Source organism: Schistocerca cancellata, chromosome 3, assembly GCF_023864275.1.
Source record: "Schistocerca cancellata isolate TAMUIC-IGC-003103 chromosome 3, iqSchCanc2.1, whole genome shotgun sequence".
Classification (NCBI taxonomy): Eukaryota; Metazoa; Arthropoda; class Insecta; order Orthoptera; family Acrididae; genus Schistocerca; species Schistocerca cancellata.
In genome coordinates this window covers 306,866,493-306,885,637 of record NC_064628.1, presented here as the reverse complement: position 1 = coordinate 306,885,637, position 19,145 = coordinate 306,866,493, and the positions used below count along the sequence as shown (strand labels likewise).

General features: G+C 39.3%; 1 protein-coding gene across 1 annotated transcript in view; it reads left to right on the top strand.

Annotated features, from left to right (window-relative positions):
• The window catches only part of LOC126175006 (nucleoprotein TPR-like), a 361,682-nt gene that overhangs the window by 102,818 nt on the left and 239,719 nt on the right, over positions 1–19,145 (top strand). The window contains exon 10 of the mRNA XM_049921492.1: positions 12,295–12,420. Coding sequence (XP_049777449.1) covers positions 12,295–12,420 — 126 coding nt within the window. The remainder of the gene's footprint in view (positions 1–12,294; positions 12,421–19,145) is intronic.

Below are 19,145 nucleotides of genomic sequence, written 5' to 3'. Positions count from 1 at the left end.
CCAACCGATCCCTTCTTCTAGTCAAGTTGTGACACAAATACCTCTTCTCCCCAATATTACTCAGTACCTCCTCATGAGTTACAGGATCTACCCATCTAATCTTCAGCATTCTTCTGTAGCACCACATTTTGAAAGCTTCTGTTCTCTTCTTGTCTAAACTACATTTTGTCCATGTTTCACTTCCACACAAGGCTACACTCCATACAAATACTTACAGAAAAGACTTCCTGACACTTAAATCTATACTCAATGTTAACAAATTTCTCTTCTTCGGAAACACATTCCTTGCCACAGCCAGTATATATTTTATATCCTCTCTACTTCGACCATCATCAGTTATTTTGCTCCCCAAATAGCAAAGCTCCCCAAATAGCAAAACTCATTTACTATTTTAAGTGTCTCATTTCCTAATCTAATTCCCTGACCATCACCTGATTTAATTCGACTACATTCCATTATCCTTGTTTTGCTTCTGTTGGAGCTCATATTATATCCTCCTTTCAAAACACTGTCCATTCCGTTCAGCTGCTCTTCCAGGCCAATTGCTGTCTGTGACAGAATTACAATGTCATCAGAAAACCTCATAATTGCCTTCTGGTTTCTGTACAAATTGTAAATAGCCTTTTGCTCCCTGTATTTTACTCCTGCCAGCTTTAGAATTTGAAAGAGAGTATTCCAGTCACCATTGTCAAAAGCTTTATATATGTCTACAAATAATGTAAACGAAGGTTTGCCTTTCCTTAATCTATCTTCTAAGGTAAGTCGTTGGGTCGTTATAGCCTCACATGTTGCAACTTTTCTATGGAATCAAAACTGATCTTCCCTGAGGTTGACTTCTTCCAGTTTTTCCATTTGTGTTAGTGTTTTGCTGCTGTGAATTATTGACCTGATAGTTCAGTAATTTTCGCACCTCACAATGCCTGCTCTCTTTGGGATTGGAATTATTATATTCTTCTTGAAGTCTGAGAGTATTTCACCTGTCTCATACATCTTGCTCAGTAGATAGAAGAGTTTTGTAATGACTGGCTCTCCAACAGCTAGTTCTAATGGAATGTTGTCTACTCCTGGAGCCTTGTTTCAACTTAGGTCTTTCAGTACTCTGTCAAATTCATATCTCTCATTTCATCTTCATCTAAGTCCTCTTCCATTTCCATAATATTGCCCTCAAGTACATCACTCTTGTGTAGACCCTCTATATACTCCTTCCACCTTTCTGCTTTCCCTTCTTGCTTGGAACTGGCTTTCTGTCTGAGCTCTTGATTTTCTTACAGGTGGTTCTCTTTTCTCTCCAAAGGTCTCTTTTTCATTTTCCTGTAGGCAGTATCTATCTTACCCCTAGTGATACATGCTTCTACATCCTTAAATTTGTCCTCTAGTCATCGCTTCTACATCCTTACATTTGTCCTCTAGTCATCCCTGCGTAGCCATTTTGCACTTCCTTCCAGTCTCATTTTTGCGATGTTTGTATTCCTTTTTGCCTGCTTCATTCACTGCATTTTTATATTTTCTCCTTTCATCAGTTAAATTCAATATCTCTTCTGTTACCCAAGGATTTCTACTAACCATTGTCTGTCTACCTATTTGGTCCTCTGCTGCCTTCACTATTTCATCTCGCAAAGCTACCCATTCTTCTTCTATTGTATTTCTTTCCCCTGTTCTTGTCGTGTGTTCCCTAATGCTCACTCCGAAACCCTCAACAACCTCTGGTTCTTGCAGTTTATCCAGGTCCCATCTCCTTAACTTCCTATGTTTTGCAGTTTATTCAGTTTTAATCTACCGTTCATAACCAATAAATTGTGGTCAGAATCCACATCTGCCCCTGGAAATGTCTTACAATTTAAAACCTGGTTCCTAAATCTCTGTCTTACCATTACACTATCTGTCTGAAACCTTCCAGTGTCTCCAGGCCTCTTCCAAATATACAACCTTCGTTTGTGATTCTTAAACCAAGTATTAGTTAAGATTAAGTTATAAATTTAGAGGACTGTAATTTGGGCATTCCAGCAGTGTGCCCAGTCAGGTATTTATTTAATTTTGTTATTCACTTACGATTAGCTAGTGGTTCAATGCAGGGCACAAACATAATGCTTCATGAGCCTTCACTTGCAACATGCAGACAATTTTCTTTTAAGATTGTGAATTTTTCCTCAAACACACAGGAATACTGCATTAAGAGAGATCTTAACTCTCCACGGTTCTGATGGTTTAAGTCACTATCTTCCTCTGTCTTGTTAATCACTTCTGTCAAATTTATTGAACTTGTGCCATTGATGTTTTGTAGTGGTTAATACTCAATACCTACCATACATACGTTTACTTGCTGATAACATTTATCATGCCTGCATGGTGATGTGATTTAAGTTTTCCACAACCTCATGGCCCCGTACCTGTATCTCAGTTCTATCCCTGGGAAAGTCAATTATTCCTTCCTTTTCGCATAAAAAACCTCAATCCCTAGGACAATTCTGCTACCCCAGTAAAAGCATGCTCCACTACAGCATTGTGTACTGCCATTTCTTGGCAAACCTGCTACTTCTTATGCATGCTATGCTCTCTGGCTGTGAATAATACCTTCACACTGTTTATAGGAAGCTTCAAAAGTTTTTGATCCTCTTTTACTTTATAGTACAGTTCCGGCATTGTGACACTAAGATTGCACCCTTGTGGGAGGGCACAGGTTGTATAGGCTACCTGCCAGGTGGCCCTAGTGTAAGCATTCTGCACAGCCATAAATTATTGTGTCACCTCTGCCTGTGTATGCTCAGCCACTGCAGTAAGATCCTGTACACCATGGCCTGATGCAAGCCTGTTGCTAAGTTTGTTTGCCCACCTCTGCCCAGCTGCACCCGTGGGTGACCCCCCCCAACCCCTTCAGCTGCACCTGTACATGCATATGATCTATAACATCCTAGTCTAACTTACCCCTCCATGCTATATCATATGAATTGAATTTATTTGGAGCTGCTTTTACTTGTGTCACCAGCAAGTTGTTTGAGACAGCCAGTGGTCGCATTCAGTAGCATTGGATCACTTTTCTTTGGTATATTGGCATCCAGATCTGCGTAATCTTCCTTTCTTGTCCTAATAACCATATTTATTACTGTGTCTTTTGTGCCTCTCTTGTCCATTGGTCGGATTGCAGTAGCTGTTACACTACCATTCTGAATGTCTGTTATGGTACTCAGTGCGCGAAGCATCATTCGTGTGTCTCATATGGCTATTACATTCGTGGAGAGTCATCCTGCATCCTTGTCTGTATCAAGTATCACTGTTTCCGTTGGCAGCTTGCATAATTTGTCCCAACAATCTATCCTTTTGTTGCAAATTGAGGTTGTCTACTGCCACCAGAACTTCCTTAATATTTTTGTCAGGAATCTTGACAAGTTATCACAGTATTCAGTTTGTTTTGTAGTATCTGCAAGATATTTATCTGTGTCATCTCGCAGTCCCAGTACTTCACTTTAATCAGTTATTTTTTAATATACTGTCACAAACTACGTACATTTTGGGGTTAAATACATCATTGCAGGACCACATATGTATTTCTGCCAAACAATATTTAGCCAAGAACCCATGTTCAAATATTGCGTAATCTTGGTATCTTTTTGCAGTGTCATGCAACTGACTGGTGACAAACCAAATTCATTGCTCATCACTCCAGTAATTAAGCAAAACACCACAGAATGATTTTTATGAAAACCAGTGGATGGACATCTTTCCTCCCATTCATTCAAGTAGGGAATTGCTGGTAGCAAGACCTGCTGTCTTCTACAACTAGAACCTGCCCATCTAATTCTGCCCCCATGTTTATTCATACTGGAATGCATATGTTGCCTTGTACATAATTTGCACATTCAGCTGGAGCACAGGGATCTGCGAGTTCCAGGAAAAGATTTTCCACTACCATTCCTGCAGTGGTGGTGTCATACCTGTCAACTTCTTGAGTTCATAATTTTACTGCACTGACTTCCACTCACACAGTATGCAGTTCATTTTCTGAGCTGTGGCTATTCTCTGCTAACACACTGAACATTTACCCCATGGTTAAAAATGATGGGCATAGAGTTTCTATTACTGATGTGCGTAGACCAATCCAGAAGCAACAAAAATGCCAGTGTGCTTGCTCAACCTGTCCTTTGCCATCTAGCAGCAGTCAACTGTACTGACACACTCATATACTGGATCTACCATTATGCCTGAAACCACTAAAAATTTTAAGTTGTGCTTTCCAGGCACTAGTCCCATGTAAAAAAAATAAAAGAACTAGACTATCATGTAACCACTGCCTGGTGAAAGCCTATACTACGGCAGATAAGTAGTCACCACTTGCTTGGTTTTATGGACATTGTTTTTTGTTGAATGTTTGGTGTTTCCTTTTTACTACCTTCCTTATACCTTTCTGCTTTTTTATGTTTTATCTAATTAGATTCATTTATAGTGATTGAAAATAAAACAGAAATGGATTAGTACCTAATATTACAAATAAACATAAATTAACATACTAAATACTTTATATTTGCAGATTGTTGTGCTGTCCATGTTAATTTGTCTAATATAACATATTAGTGTTGAATCATTCTTACCTTCTTCCTAAATAGGCAGGTGGAGCAACTCATTTCTGAATGTAAAGTAACACAGTTTCATAGTAAGTAATTTACAGTTACTGTTCACTGGTTTTATTGGAAAAAATTCTCCCTTACTATTAACATGTCTGCATTGTTAAATGACTACAGGAAAGAGGACCCCATTTGGATTTTTATAATTTGTTTCATCAGAGATTACTTTCAACCAGTGACAACATTTTGTTTGTATATAAACACAACACTAACCTATTGAACTTAGCTTTCAATGATTACTAAGTAACTGATTTTAAATTAGAATGGTGGTGGCAATAATAATAATAATAAATAACAACAATAATAATAACAGTAACAGTAACAATAACAATAAACAGAGTTCAGAAAACAGAGAAAACAAAACTACTTCAGTTTCAAAGAGTGTAATATATCTCTTTAATAAATTTTTTTGGGGACTTTTTCCTCTTGAGCTATCTGTTGACAAAAGATGCAAATAGTGCTGATGCCTGCATGATTGTAACGTGTCCTGATTTGAGCAAGAAGTAGTTGGATAACTTTCATTCAGTACTTACAGAAAAGGACTGACACTTCATTACCATCGCATTTCCCACTTGCCTATCTGTTATTCTTTTGGGGAAAGAATGGCATTGTCGGGAGACTGATTGACATATTTTCGGGGAAAGAATGGCATTGTCGGGAGACTGATTGACATATTTTCATTAACACAATTCCAATAAGTTTCATACTGTCCACTGGTATTGAACACTATTGGCAATGACTAGAACAATTCAAGCAGGATCGGAGTGGGCTCCAAGTAATGCTTTGTCAGACGAAGTTGTTGTTGTTGTTTTGATGTCACACACAGTCAAGTCACATTAATGTGACCACTTGTCAAAAGCCTGGATAACAACCTTTTGGGATGCAGACTGCTGTGGGACGTATGGTAAGAGAGTCAGAGAGGTTCTGCAAGGTACTGAAAGTGTTATGGAACCATACCGACAACAGTGCCATAGCCAGTTGTGCTAAGTTTCTCTGCTGAGAACCCCTGGTGCAAACAGCTCAATGTAGGTGATGCCACAGATTCTCAGTAGGGTTTAAATTCGGGGTCTTCGGTGGCCAGGGGAGTATGGTTAACTCAAGCTGGTGCTCTTCAACCACACAGGTACACTGCAAACTGAATGACCTGTTGAATTATTGTGCTGAGGAAAAACAAACTGCTTAGGGGATGGAAGAGGTCACACAGCAAATACCACAAAAACATTCTGCAGCCCAGGGCTTCCCAATCTTTTCAGCTGGCAGACCCCTTTTTCAGTCGAAAATCCACGGTGGACCCCGAGACAGTCAAGAGCACAGTAACTTTAAATTTCAGAGCGAAACCCATGGGAACTGAAAGCTTCTTAATGCAAGTGCTATGTTCCCAATGACCCCCCCCCCCCCTCCCCCGAAATATCAATAGTCTTTGGTTTAGAGATGAATGAAAACAACTTGAAATTAACAATCCAATTTGAATTCCCGCTGTATCCAGACACTTACTAGTGGATTTACTCCCTTTGTTCAGCACACTATAGTCTGGTTAAACTTACTTGGTAATTGACATTTCACCCGTTGGAGCTGCCATCCTCTAAGAGCAATCAATGTCACCTCCAAACTGTTGGCTGTTGACAAGCTGCCTCTTGTGGTCTGTTCACTTCCACTGTTTGGGTACTGTTGTGTAAGGAGCATGCATATTTCGTTTGTGTGTGTGTGTGTTTTCATGAAATCCGAAGAACAATTTTCAGATGTATGTAAAGTCTATGGGACTTAACTGCTGAGGTCATCAGTCCCTAGTCTTACACACTATTAACCTAAGTTTAACTTCTGCTAAGGACAAAACACACACACACACACACACACACACACACACACACACACGCCCGAGGGAGGACTCGAACCTCCGGCGGGAGCGGCCGCGCAATCCGCGACGACATGGCACCCTAGACTGCGCAGCCATGCCGTGCGGCTGTGAAGAAAAGAGGCAGACCCATGATTCGGGATACAAGCACGTCACGAAAGAAAAGAGGCCAAGGAATTGCCTTTAAAGGACTATTGTTGCATCTGTTGTGCAATGTGTGGGAATACATTCACCCAGTGTACATGCGTTTCCAAAACCGGTTTTCGATAGCCGATGTCCCAGTTCCGCTTTCGGTTAGGCAGGTAAACACTTTAAAATCGATTCTGGAAATCTGCTTTTATAAAGCCGTTTTCCAGTTCCACAATCGATTTTCGTGCCCATGTAAACAGCTTGGAAAGTCTAGTTGTTTTTACATCTTTACGCATCTACTGAACGGCAACTGTCAGTCCATAGCCGGCAGCTAACAGGCGGCTTTGCAACAGTGTACTGTCAGTTGGTAGCTGGCAACTGGCAGGCGGCATGGCAACAGTTTAGCCACAGCTGACAGCTTCAACTACTACTTGGACACTATATCGTGGCAGTCAGCCTCGACTGTAAAAAAAAAAAATTAGGAAAACAAACAAACAGACTCTCTTATTTCTATATAAGAAGACAAAGCATTTCATAGAATGTAAGACTTTTTTTCTCAAAGGAAACAATTCTGGCTGAGGTGGTTTACCTTTTACAAGGTGGCACATGAAAAGTCCTCATTTGTTTACGCTCGCAGCCAGTTGCCACAATATAGTGTCAGAGTAATAGCAAGTAATTGTAATTGAAGTATAGGTAGGCCATATTTTTAACTGAGAGGATGGAATATATTATAAAGAAAAGAAATTAGCTTTAGAAATCATTTTAATTTTCGTAACAAAAATATCAATGCCAACAGAATTCAATTAATAATTATTTTGTAAATGATAGAAGACAGAAACAAAATTCCTACAGAGCTATAGTTCAGGCACGTTCAGTGAACATCTACGAAGAAAAATGCTTTCTTCTTTACTATAGATGAGTCTGTAGGACTAACAATGGAATCCTAATGTGATGGTTGAGGGTGCTTCTGCTGACACAATTTTGAAAAGTTGGGTTCAATTCTTGACAACTGGAGACGGATGTCTGGTTCTGCATCTAGACAGCTTCAGTACTTAGTTTTGCGGGCAGCATAGATTGAGAATCCAGATTCACACATGTATGTTGTGGCAAACGGAAGAAGTACGTTTTGCCTTTTCAACAAGGGGGTAGTATTTCTTGTTATCCAAAAGTGTGAGTAACCATCAATGTCAAAACTTGATTTCAAGGTAGGGTCTGTGGCAATTTCTATCAACAACTCGTATTCATTTGATGATGTTCGGCTTTTTGGATACAGTGAATGGGTTGACCACCCCTCCGTATTTCTGCAGCTTCTCATCTTTAGCTGTTGGGAAATAATGCTCCACCAATGTCATCAAGCTTCGGAGATGTTCCAGGATTTGATGAAACAAATTCTTCCCTAGTGCCAATGTTTTGTTTTTCAAAAACTCCTTGAGAAGAGGAAAACACTCGACCTCCACCTCCTCGACACACTCTGCCCAAAAACTGATTTTCCTCTTGAATGCTCAAACTTTGTCGATAGCAGTGACCTTTGTTTCACTTTGCCATTGGAGTGAAATATTCATTTTGGAGAAAATATCTGACAAATAGGCAAGTATACGCTGCCAATTTTCGTCATTAGTAAGGTCTGCTAATTTGATGTTATGGTGCAAAAGGAAAGCTAAGACTTCCAATCTTAATTCGTACAACCGAGAGAGTGCGAATCCATGTGAGAGCCACCTCACTTCTGTGTGGAGAAGCAGGGAACAATGAAGGCTTGCCATATCTTCACACAGTATTGTGAAAAGTCTTGACTTCAACAGCCTTGATTTTATGTAGTTAATGATTTGAATGGATTCGTCTAAAACTTTCTTGAACGAAACAGGCATTTGTTTCGTAGCTGAAGTGTATCTGTGGAGAGCACAATGACTACTGCTGCAATTCTTGGCGTTCTCTTTTATTTTTGTTATTGCTCCAACTGTAGGACCCATCATAGCTTTTGCACCATCTGTGCGTGCATCTATGTAACTAGACCATGAAACTTCGTTAGTCCTTAAAAAATCATCCAATAGATAGAATATTTCAGTACCTGTTGTGTTTGCAGGTAGTGGTCTGCACAATAACCGGTCCTCCTCAAAACATCCAGAATACTCACAACGGACAAAAGCCAATAAAATTGCTAATCCTGCAACATCAGTGGATTCATCTATCTGCAGAGTAAATGAATTGTGTTGTGTCTTTCACATCATTTGACATGTCAACAATGCATCTCTTGACAGTATTGTTTGATAATGGCACCGAACATACAAGCTTTACTGCCTTTTCGTCTAGCATGCAAGAAACATTATCATTAACACATGACTTTGTGAAATTTTCTGCAATGGTATGAGCTTTGCCTATTTTTGCCACTCAATAACTAACCAAGAAAGAAGCTTTTAATGATTTTTCATTAATTGTTTGTGCATGAGTTTTCATGCTATGTTGAGAAGCAGCTAGTTCAGCACTCTTCCTTTTGAAAAAAATCGATGTCTTTAGCCTGGAAATCTGGGTGAGTACCTTCAAAATGACGGCGCAATTTAACTGGAACTATTGAACTGTTCGGAAGGACTCGTGCACAAATTACACACTGAGCTTTACCCTCCTTTGTCTCCATAAAGCCTATTTCTAAATAGCTTTCATTGTTCTTATGCATCTTGGTTATTCCACTTCCACAGGATATTGCACCCAATGGAGTACTTGCAGTGTTTTCACATAATAAATCTGGCTGTGGAGCTTCTTGTGATTGTTCTTCTTTTGGTCATCCTCCCTCCTCATTCATTTCAACTGGAAACTTCCCTTGTTGTGAAGGCAATGGAGAAATTGCACCCTTCTTCAATGATCCTGACTTAAGCCCCCAAATCCATGTTAGAGGTAATAAACAGGTCAAAAATCGACTTATGAAAAAGGTAATGCACTGACAAAGCAAGTTTAACATTTAATGATGCCTGGGGTTGCATACGTGCCAGCGAGCGCTGTGATTGGTCGACAAAGCTCACTCCGCGCATGCGTAAAAGGTTTCAGCGCATCTAGTGCCATGAGCCGGTGCACAAAAGACCCCCGTATTGTTGCGAAACAGTCGATCAGAGAAGCCACATTCTCCAGCACTAAACTGTGTATGCGTTCTCACTTAGGAACCGTGAAGGCTGCTTGGGAATACGACCTGAAGTAAAAGTACACGTTTTTCACACGAAAGAAAAATTAAAAAAGTGATAAATTTGATTTTCTCATTTTTATTCAATAATTTTACTCATTTTTTACACGATTTGGTGAAAGGTGGCCACGGACCCCCTAGAAAGAGCTGGCGAACCCCTAAGGGGTCCGTGGACCACACGTTGGGAAGCCCTGCTCCAGCCCATTGTGCAAGCAGGGTGTTTGCTTTCAGGTATTTCGTGCCATATGTGTGAATGGCCATCTGTCCAGTTCATCTGAAAAGTCCACCTTTTGCCATTCAGTGGATGTCCAATTGTGGTATTGCCAAGCAAATTCCACCCTTTGTCGCTGATGAACAGCAGTTAGGTCCCTAAACAGCAACATTTAGTGAACGATCATTGAAGGTACAATGTTGGTAGCCCCTTGGTTCATCTGGGCAGCCAGTTGCTTGACAGTTGCACATCTGTTTGCTCATATACATGTCCATCATTCATCCCAGTCATCTATCACCCGTGATGCACTGCAGCTGTCTCGGCACCAGATTTGGGCAGCGCTGTTTTGCAAGGCTCAGTATACTTTAACCATGGTGGCATGCAAACAGTTTACAAACTTAGCTGTTTCAGAAATACTTCCACTTTTGTCCCAAAAAGCCAATGATCATGCTCATTTGGATGTCACATAAATCACTCTGTCTCTGCATTATGACAACAACTGCACCATTTTCCACGTCCCCATCCCGACATGCTTTATATACACTCCACCGCTAGCACTACCACCTGCTATCTATGAGTGGTTATCACATTTTATGTCAGACGTATACTGTGGTTACATTAACATGTGACTGAACCATGTGTAATAACCTCTGCTGGTGTCACTGAATTGTTAAAAAAAAAAATTATATGACTGTGCTAATCAATATGAACTGAATCTTTAAGGTCTGGATCATGATTACTACATGTTTTTATTTGAATAGTGAACACTATTTGAACTTAATCATGATTCTTTGAAAAACCAACTTTCAATGAAGTTCAGTGTGACAAAAAACAACACAAATGTGCCATTATTCTCTGTGTGTGTGTGTGTGTGTGTGTGTGTGTGTGTGTGTGTGTGTGTGTGTGTGTGTGTGTAGCCTCTAATTAAACAAGTGAATATAAGGAATTCTTCCAGTTACATGAAAGCCATCTTACCAAAATGAAGGCTAGGCATCAACAGCTACTTTCATATGCTTCACTAGCAGTCACACTGTAGAGCCAGCATTTTAGTTAAAAAATAATATCAGATTGTTAATAGCAGTTACTGGCATTGCTGGTGTGCTGCTATTTGTGGGATATTCTGTGCGCACAACATTAACAGGCATATAGTAACAATTAAATAAAGGGAGTAAACACGGAAAAGTATTTTGAGTATGGTATGCTCACAGGTTGCATTTCCGGTTCTCTGTCATGCAGTTATGAGTGTATGTCAACTCATATTTGTTTCCGTCTCCATCCATTTGGATTTATTCCTCAGACCAATGAGTTTTTTGCGGTGGCCGCTACAGCATTCTGCCCATCCAGCTCATTAGGGTGGCTAATGGTGAGCACTGCCACACCGATTTTTAACTATGAGCATATTATACTGCTTTGTGTCCCACATCTGACTGTGCTTGCATGCGACACATTAACAATGACTTCTTAAATACTTGATCACTGCCAGATATTATAGACTTTTCTTTCTTTTTACAATTGTATTTTGGCAACATTTATAACAACAGTTCATTTTCTGCAAACATCTATTTAATTACATTTCAAATACTTGTTTATTTAAAAATAGAAAGTATTGGAAATACCAAACACAAGCCGTATTTGATAAATTTAGAATACTATATTGCCAATAAAAAATTTAAGAAAGTAAATCTGTAAGTGGTATGTTACTACTTTCATTCTTTGCTTGTAATTTTTAAATAATATGTAAATTGAGAACATTCTGCAAACTTACTTTTCTGCCCAAATATGATTAGATGCTGCCATTTCCATTATTTGTTTCCTATACTCTACTAGACCAAGTCGGGTAATGAAATGTCCTTGTAGAAGTAAATAATTTAGGCGAAAGGTAAGAACTCACTGAATAATAGTCATTGAGACATTGAAAGGCACATAAACAAGTTTAAAAACTTTCCTAGCTCGCAGATGAATCTTCCTTTGAGCAAGTGTGTGTGTGTGTGTGTGTGTGTGTGTGTGTGTGTGTGTGTGTGTGTGTGTGTGTGTGTGCGCACGCGCGCCCTTTTTCTTTTCTTTTTTTTTTTCTTTTCTTTTTTTTTCTTTTTTTTTTTATCTGGAAGCTGGCAAAGTTTTCAGTTGGTGAGCTGTTACATTTACTTATAAAATATTTATACCTTGTTTGTTTAGCTGATTTTGACTTATCTACTTCACAATGTGTACTGCCATGTAATAGTGTATCTGCATCTGAATTGTGTTTTGAGATGTATTTCCTGTTTCAACACAATGATTTTGTTAAGAATTTATTGCATAGTGCTGTGGATTCATTTTCCAGGGCCAGCTGGCATTGTTTAAGCAACAACTAAACCACATGGCAAAGCAGCTTGAGAGCAAGTCAATGAAAGTTATGGATATGGCTATTCAGTCTGATCCACTGCCTCCAGATGAAAATATTGAGAAGGTAAATACAAACTATATTGTGCAATGTGAAAAGTTTTATTTTGGCTGTGTATTAAGTATTTACCTGAGACTAATTTATATTTAAGAGATTGACGATTGCTCTTTCCAGAGCAGTGGTAGTAGAAGATGAGTAAATTATTAGAGTTTCTGAGATTGTACGACAGAGAAGTGAAAAAAGAATATTTTTTCCTTCTTGTGAAATTCTGTGACAGTGACCATAGCCACTATTCTGATCATAATTGTTTTTAAAATTGAGTTCAACTATCTTACCATATTCCCCATGGCTGTTATTCTGATATTAATTGTTTTAAAAATTGAATTCAACTATCTTACAATATTCATCATCAAGGTGCAGTATCATCACACAGATAATAGATGCACCAGCTCCTGCAGAAGTTGCACATGCAAGGGGTACAGTAATTGGTCATGTACTATTCTTAACACAGGTGCTTTAACAGTTAAGGGTGCAGCTAATCTCTGAATATTAGTATTCAATGAGCATTCTGCTGCTGAATACAGATCTGCCTCCTCCACCGCAACTGTTGTGCGATGTCGCTGCCTACCAGCATTGACCATTACAGATGCCTAGCGACCTGTCTCTCTCAAATCATGCTGATCGAGGTGGTGCAGATTTGCATACTGGACTTCCATTCTTTGGACAACAGTTCAAATACATGTCCATCCATCTCGATGAAAGTTTCCCATATCCTGAACCTCCCATTCGAAATGCTGGGATGGTTGGTTTCAAAGAGCATAGCTGATTTCCTTCTCCATCTTTGAAACATTCCAAGCTTGTGCTCCATCTCTAGTGACCTCAATGTTGGTGGTTCATTGTACCCTAATTTCCTTCCTTCCTTTTGTATGACGAGTTAGAGACACAACTGTTCTTGGAGTGGGATGTTGTCCAACAGGAAAAATGCAACACACACATGGAAAGCAGCAGTAGCAGCAGCGTTCTGGTGGTCCTGATCATAAATCAAAACCATATCAATGAATTCATCATTACCACATTCCATTGTCTTCTTTCCACTACAGCAACTAACTGTCCGAATGTTTACATTCAGTGCTAGCATTCTGCAGCAGTGAGTTGCATTAGTGCTTACAGTACCAAGTTGCAATGACACTTTCAGTTTATTTGTTTAGTGCAGTTTCCACTAGTAACCTTTGTAGTCTGCAATTGAGGCACTCTAGAACAAGACTTCCTGAAATCAGTCAGTAACTTGTACATATTACACTATCACAACATGTATTCTGAAATCACAATAGTAGTTCGTTTATATTTGACTGAAATTTAGTCCATGTACAGGAGTTTAAAATGAACAAAAAAACAATTTCAGACATTTGATGCACTGTATCTCGATCTCAATATATTTCAATTAAGTTGTTCCAGAGAATGCCTTGATTATGGAGTACCTTGTTTATTAACCAATCATTATTTCTTTGTTTTTGGCTATTACAGAGGCCAATAGAGCTTCAAGATAATTTATAAATAGCTTAAAATCTCCTTCAGGTGCTGCGTTTGCAGTTACTGTTACAAAGAATTTGTTACAAAATTCAATCTTGTATTGCACATGCATCCTGATGCTGCTCTGAGTAGCAATGTTTGTTAATGAATGAAAGTTTTTGATTAATGTAGTGACTCTTCCTTGCTTTATACCGACACTACAGAAGTTAGGTGTTAACCTAAATCCTATCACACTTAACATATCTGTACAGGTGGACATGACATTCACAGGGGCAGATTGTCAAGTGAGTTTGACAGCTCTTAATTCACCACAGTTTATTAATTTTACTGTTCGTACTGTTTGTCCTATAATTAGGTAGAAATTAAAGTTTTTAAAAGCAGTTTACGTGATTGTCTTATGCTGTGATTATGCTGTTCAGTTACTTTCTAAAACTGAATATTTATTTCAAACATAATCTCTCTTAAAATTTTCTTTCTGCGCTTTCTACATTTAAAATACGCTGCTCTGGTATCTGTAACCACTGATATTATACAATTCATGAAAGAGGTCTTCACAATGCCTTAAGCTGTTTGCTGTTAGCCACTGTTCCTGTCACAGAACCTTAGACTTCTCATTTGATTTAAATTCATCAGTAATGTACAGTGTGAAAATACTTACCTATGTTTTCTTCTAGAACTTGACACATTTTCACATGCCCACTTGGAATGACTGTTTATTTCCCCTATAACTGTGTAAGTCATCATCCTTCATACTGATTTCATATCTGGTAGCATCATTACATTTTGCAGTCTGTCAATAGATCCTCCACTTTGGCAATGGCCACACTTTCTCAATATGAAAATTTCCCTTAGAGCCTCTGCAAGTCCCGTCAGCATGACAAACACTGCGCAAAGGTGTTGGGGGGGGGGGGGTGGTTCACCGCACCCTTTATCAGAAGTGAGTATCCTCCCCACAAGGTTTATTAACAGATCATTGCATACTCTACCTTTCCAGAGTCCTTACTTCTTGCACACACCATCTCTAACCAGCCAATGAACAATGAAGAGGCAAACACTTGGTGCATATCTCTTACATTTTCCACTAAGATATTATCTTTTCAGCCATTGTAAAGGCATGTTATGAAAAACGAAGTGGATGTTTGTTATGCCACAGAATATTTTAAAGATTGTTTTTACAATACTGTAAATTCCAATAGTGAATCTATGTATACAAAATAAGGAAAATCTCTCAGTCACCAGTCACTGATTAATGGATGACACACACACACACACACACACACACACACACACACAGTAAGGGTGGCACTGAATGGCTGCTCATACTTACAGAAGTGGGGCAGAAGAAATGAGTGTGGCAGATAGGATTAGGTATATTGGGGTAGAACAGGATTGAGAACAGGGCAGGAGAAGCAAAACGAAGACTAAATAAGATGACACAAATGGGGGTGAGGTGCAGGGGGGGGGGGGGGTGTAAAGGTATGTATAGAGGAAGGGAGATGGAAAAAAGATAGGTTAGTAATGATGGAACTATAAGATGTTTGGGACAGTGGTGTTTTTGGGGACTCGTGGACTTGATTCGCATACTTACATGAGCTCGAAGGCAGCATCATCACGTGTTGCAACAGCACCTTTTCTGGCACATAAAATCAAAATTAGGCATCCATGATGTTCATATTTGTGGACTAAGACACTGACATCAATGGCACCCCTTTTTTCTGCATACTAGCAAGTTCTCCTCAAAGACCGTGTTCTTGAGAGTACAGTTATTTCATGTTCACCTCGTCTTCTGATATTGACTTTGTTTCTTTACTTACGTTTTACAATGGCTGCATTATAAACTTCTGGTACACAATTGTGCATTGCTGTTAGTAACGAAAAAATGTTCAAGACACACAAATAAATTTAAACATCTGAAAATGGTTTGCCAGAGATATTGAAGTGTCATGATTGAAAAATAAACAGGTGACCTGACAACAGATAACTATTTTGTTCACTAACTAATTGTGTGTGTTGCCATTACTCAGATTGGCACTTTTCATGAGCAGTCAGGAATTTTTGTGCAATTATCACCCACTCCCAATGTTTCGTGATACATCGATGTGTAGGTGGTTAGTAGTAGATAACATTTGTATGTTGTCAGCACTGACCCAGAGGCAAAAATACATCCCTTGATGCTCTTTCAAGGTAGTTAGCTGTTTCCTCAACTCTCCACACACACATTTGCAATGGGCGTAACTTAGTGTTCACGATGGAAATGTGTTTCTCTTTGTTGTTCAAATACAGTGGTGGCAGAATGGCATTGCACTTCCACAGAATAAAGAAAACTGTAATTGGTCTGTGCCATGAGCTGCAAAACTCAGTGGAGTTCTGTGTTGAAAGAAATATCCAAAAATGCTCCTCGGATGGAGCACAATGCGAGCACCATGATCTCTCTCCCACAAATTTTTTCCGTGGGCTGGATTGAAACCATTGACAGGCTGGATCTGGCCTGTGGGCTGTTGGTTGCCCACCCGTGAGCTTGAGAGACTGTTCCCACCATCTATGTAATTGAGAGAAGGTGGGTGGGGGAGGTTGGGGGGGGGGGGGGGGAGATCAGTTGGAAAAGACAATTGGTGTGCTACATTAACTGCATTTTCAGCAAGTGGGTGGTTGAGTTTTTGTTTAGCTACAGTCTGACAGTGGCTTTATGTGGCTACTTTTGCAAGAGCCTCTATCTGTTACAGGATAGAAAATACTGCTGGCGGAACTGTGGTAGTAGGAGGTAGTTGTGACAGTGTATTGGCCAAGTCTTGCATCTGAGTCATCCACAGAGGAGTGACTTATGGGATGCAAGGATTGGGAGTAAGGCTGGGAAAGAGGTGGATGCAAGGATAGGGAGTAAGGCTTGGAAAGAGGTGGACGAAGATGATGTGTTGATTAGCCAAGCAGTTGGATAATACTGTGAGTTGTGAGGGTGGGAAAAGGGGTAGCATATTCTTTTAACCAATTTATTAGATTGCTACCAATATTTTCAAAAGACATCAGTCTTTTCCAATTCCATCAATCCTTAAGCCTTGCTTCTTTAATCCCACATTATCACTTCACTGAAGCTCAGACAAAACTGCAGTTCTGTCACAAAATCCTTTTACACGTAGAAGGAAATTTCTGCATCTCATATCAGAGATAGTGTTCTTCTCCAACAGCTGGCACAACATTGACAGCAGTACCTGAGAAAGCTGTCACAGCTACTGATGTTCCTTCAATTTTGGTGTGCCAGTTGCTCTTGATGATCAAATCTATAAACAGTTCTGCAGAACTGCCATGGATACTGACATGACACTACTCCATGGTATATTAGAAGAGTCTTCTCTATCTACCCAGTACCTAAAAACGCTTTTTTCTGGTTTAGATTAATTGATGACATTTTCCCGATTTAGACATATGATGAGGGTAGCCTTTGCTCTGTCCTTCAGAATTTCATTCACTCCCAAATCGACTTAACGATTATTCTCAACTTTATAAGCTACCTTTCTAGATGTTTATCTAAACATCTGCTTCTACATGTATTCTCCACAAACCACTGTATGGGTTGTGCCAGAAGGTACTTTGTGTATCAGTGGCACTTCCCCCTTTTGCTGCTTCATCGTATATGGTATGCAGGAAGAGCAATTGCCGGTAAGCCTCAGTGTGGACTCAAATCTTCCTAATTTTATCTTGATGGTCTTTTAATGAGATAATGTGAGGAAGCAATATATTGATTGACCCTTCTAGGAAGGTACAAATGGCTCTGAGCACTATGGGACTTAACTTTTGAGGTCATCAGTCTAGGAAGGTACACACTCAGAACTTTAACAGTAGATCATACTGTGATGCCTCTTTTTCATTGTCTGCCACTGGATTTGCTGAGCATATCTTTTATGCTTTCATGCTTACTAAATGAACCTGAAATGAAATGTGCAACTTCTCTTTAGATCTTCTCTATTTCCTCTATAAGTCCTACGTGGTACGAATCCCATACTGATGAGCAGCATTCAGCTATTGGGCAAATGAGTGTTTTGTAAGCTACTTCCTTTGTTGATGGACTACATTTCTTGAGGATTCTTCCAATGAACTATTCTGTCATCTTTCTTACTCGTGATTAATTTTATGTGGTTGTTCCACTTTAAAATACTCCACATGCATATTTCTAGATATTTTATGGAAGTAACTGTTTCCATTGATTATTCGGCAGTTGTCTAATTATTCAGTAAAGGATATTTCTATCTATGTATTTGCAATTTGTTTATGTTGAGAATCAGTTGCCACTCCCTCCACAAAGTGTTGATTCACTGCACATTATCCTTCATTTTGCTACAATTTACTAGCGCACTTCTGTCTGTTCAAAATGATGTGCTGTGTTCCGTTTGCTAGCAACTCTTCAATCCAATCGTGCAGTTGGTCTGATATTCTGTGTACACTTGTTTTGTTTATCATATAGTAGTGCGGAACTGTATTGAATGCTTTCTTCTACTATTTTCTGGGTCTCGTGGATGCACAGTGTGTGTTGCATTTCAAACAATTGCTGTTTTCAGAACCCATGTTGATTCCTACAGAGAAACTTGAGAAATGTCTTAATTCATGAGCATAAAAGATGTTGCAGAATTTTATGACAGACAGACATCAGAGACAGCCTTTCTTGAAAATGTGAATGATCTTTGCTTTTTTTCCAATGTTCTTGTAGAAACCTATAATACATTGCTTCTAGAGGGAGGTTAAATTCTTTCACATACTCCCTGGAGAATTGAATAGGTATCCTGTCAGATCCAGTGGCCTTTCCACTGTTGAACGATTTCAGTTGCTTTTCTGTTTCTTGGTCATCTGTTTTGATATCGGGCATTTATTTGTTTGTGCGATGATTTAAAGGAAGAACTACAATGCAATCTTCCTCTGTGAAACAGTTTGGAGAAAGATATTTAGTAGTTTGGACTTTTCTATGTCATCCTCTGTCCCAGTGCCAGTAAGATCACAGTGTGTCTGGACAGATGGCTTCGATCCATTAACTGATTTAACACAAGTCCAGAAATTCTTAGGATTTTCTGTCGACTTGGTAGGTAGATACATCAAACATTCCAGTTATCAGGAGTACTAAAATTTTGACAGCTGTTGACCATTACAGGTCAAAAGTTCCACCATGTAGCCTCAGGACCTGTGGGTTCCACATCTGCATTGGGGAGGAATTGTCTGCATATAAGGTTAAAGTGTTGAAAATACGCTGTCCAGGTAGACCAAAAATAGGTTTTGTG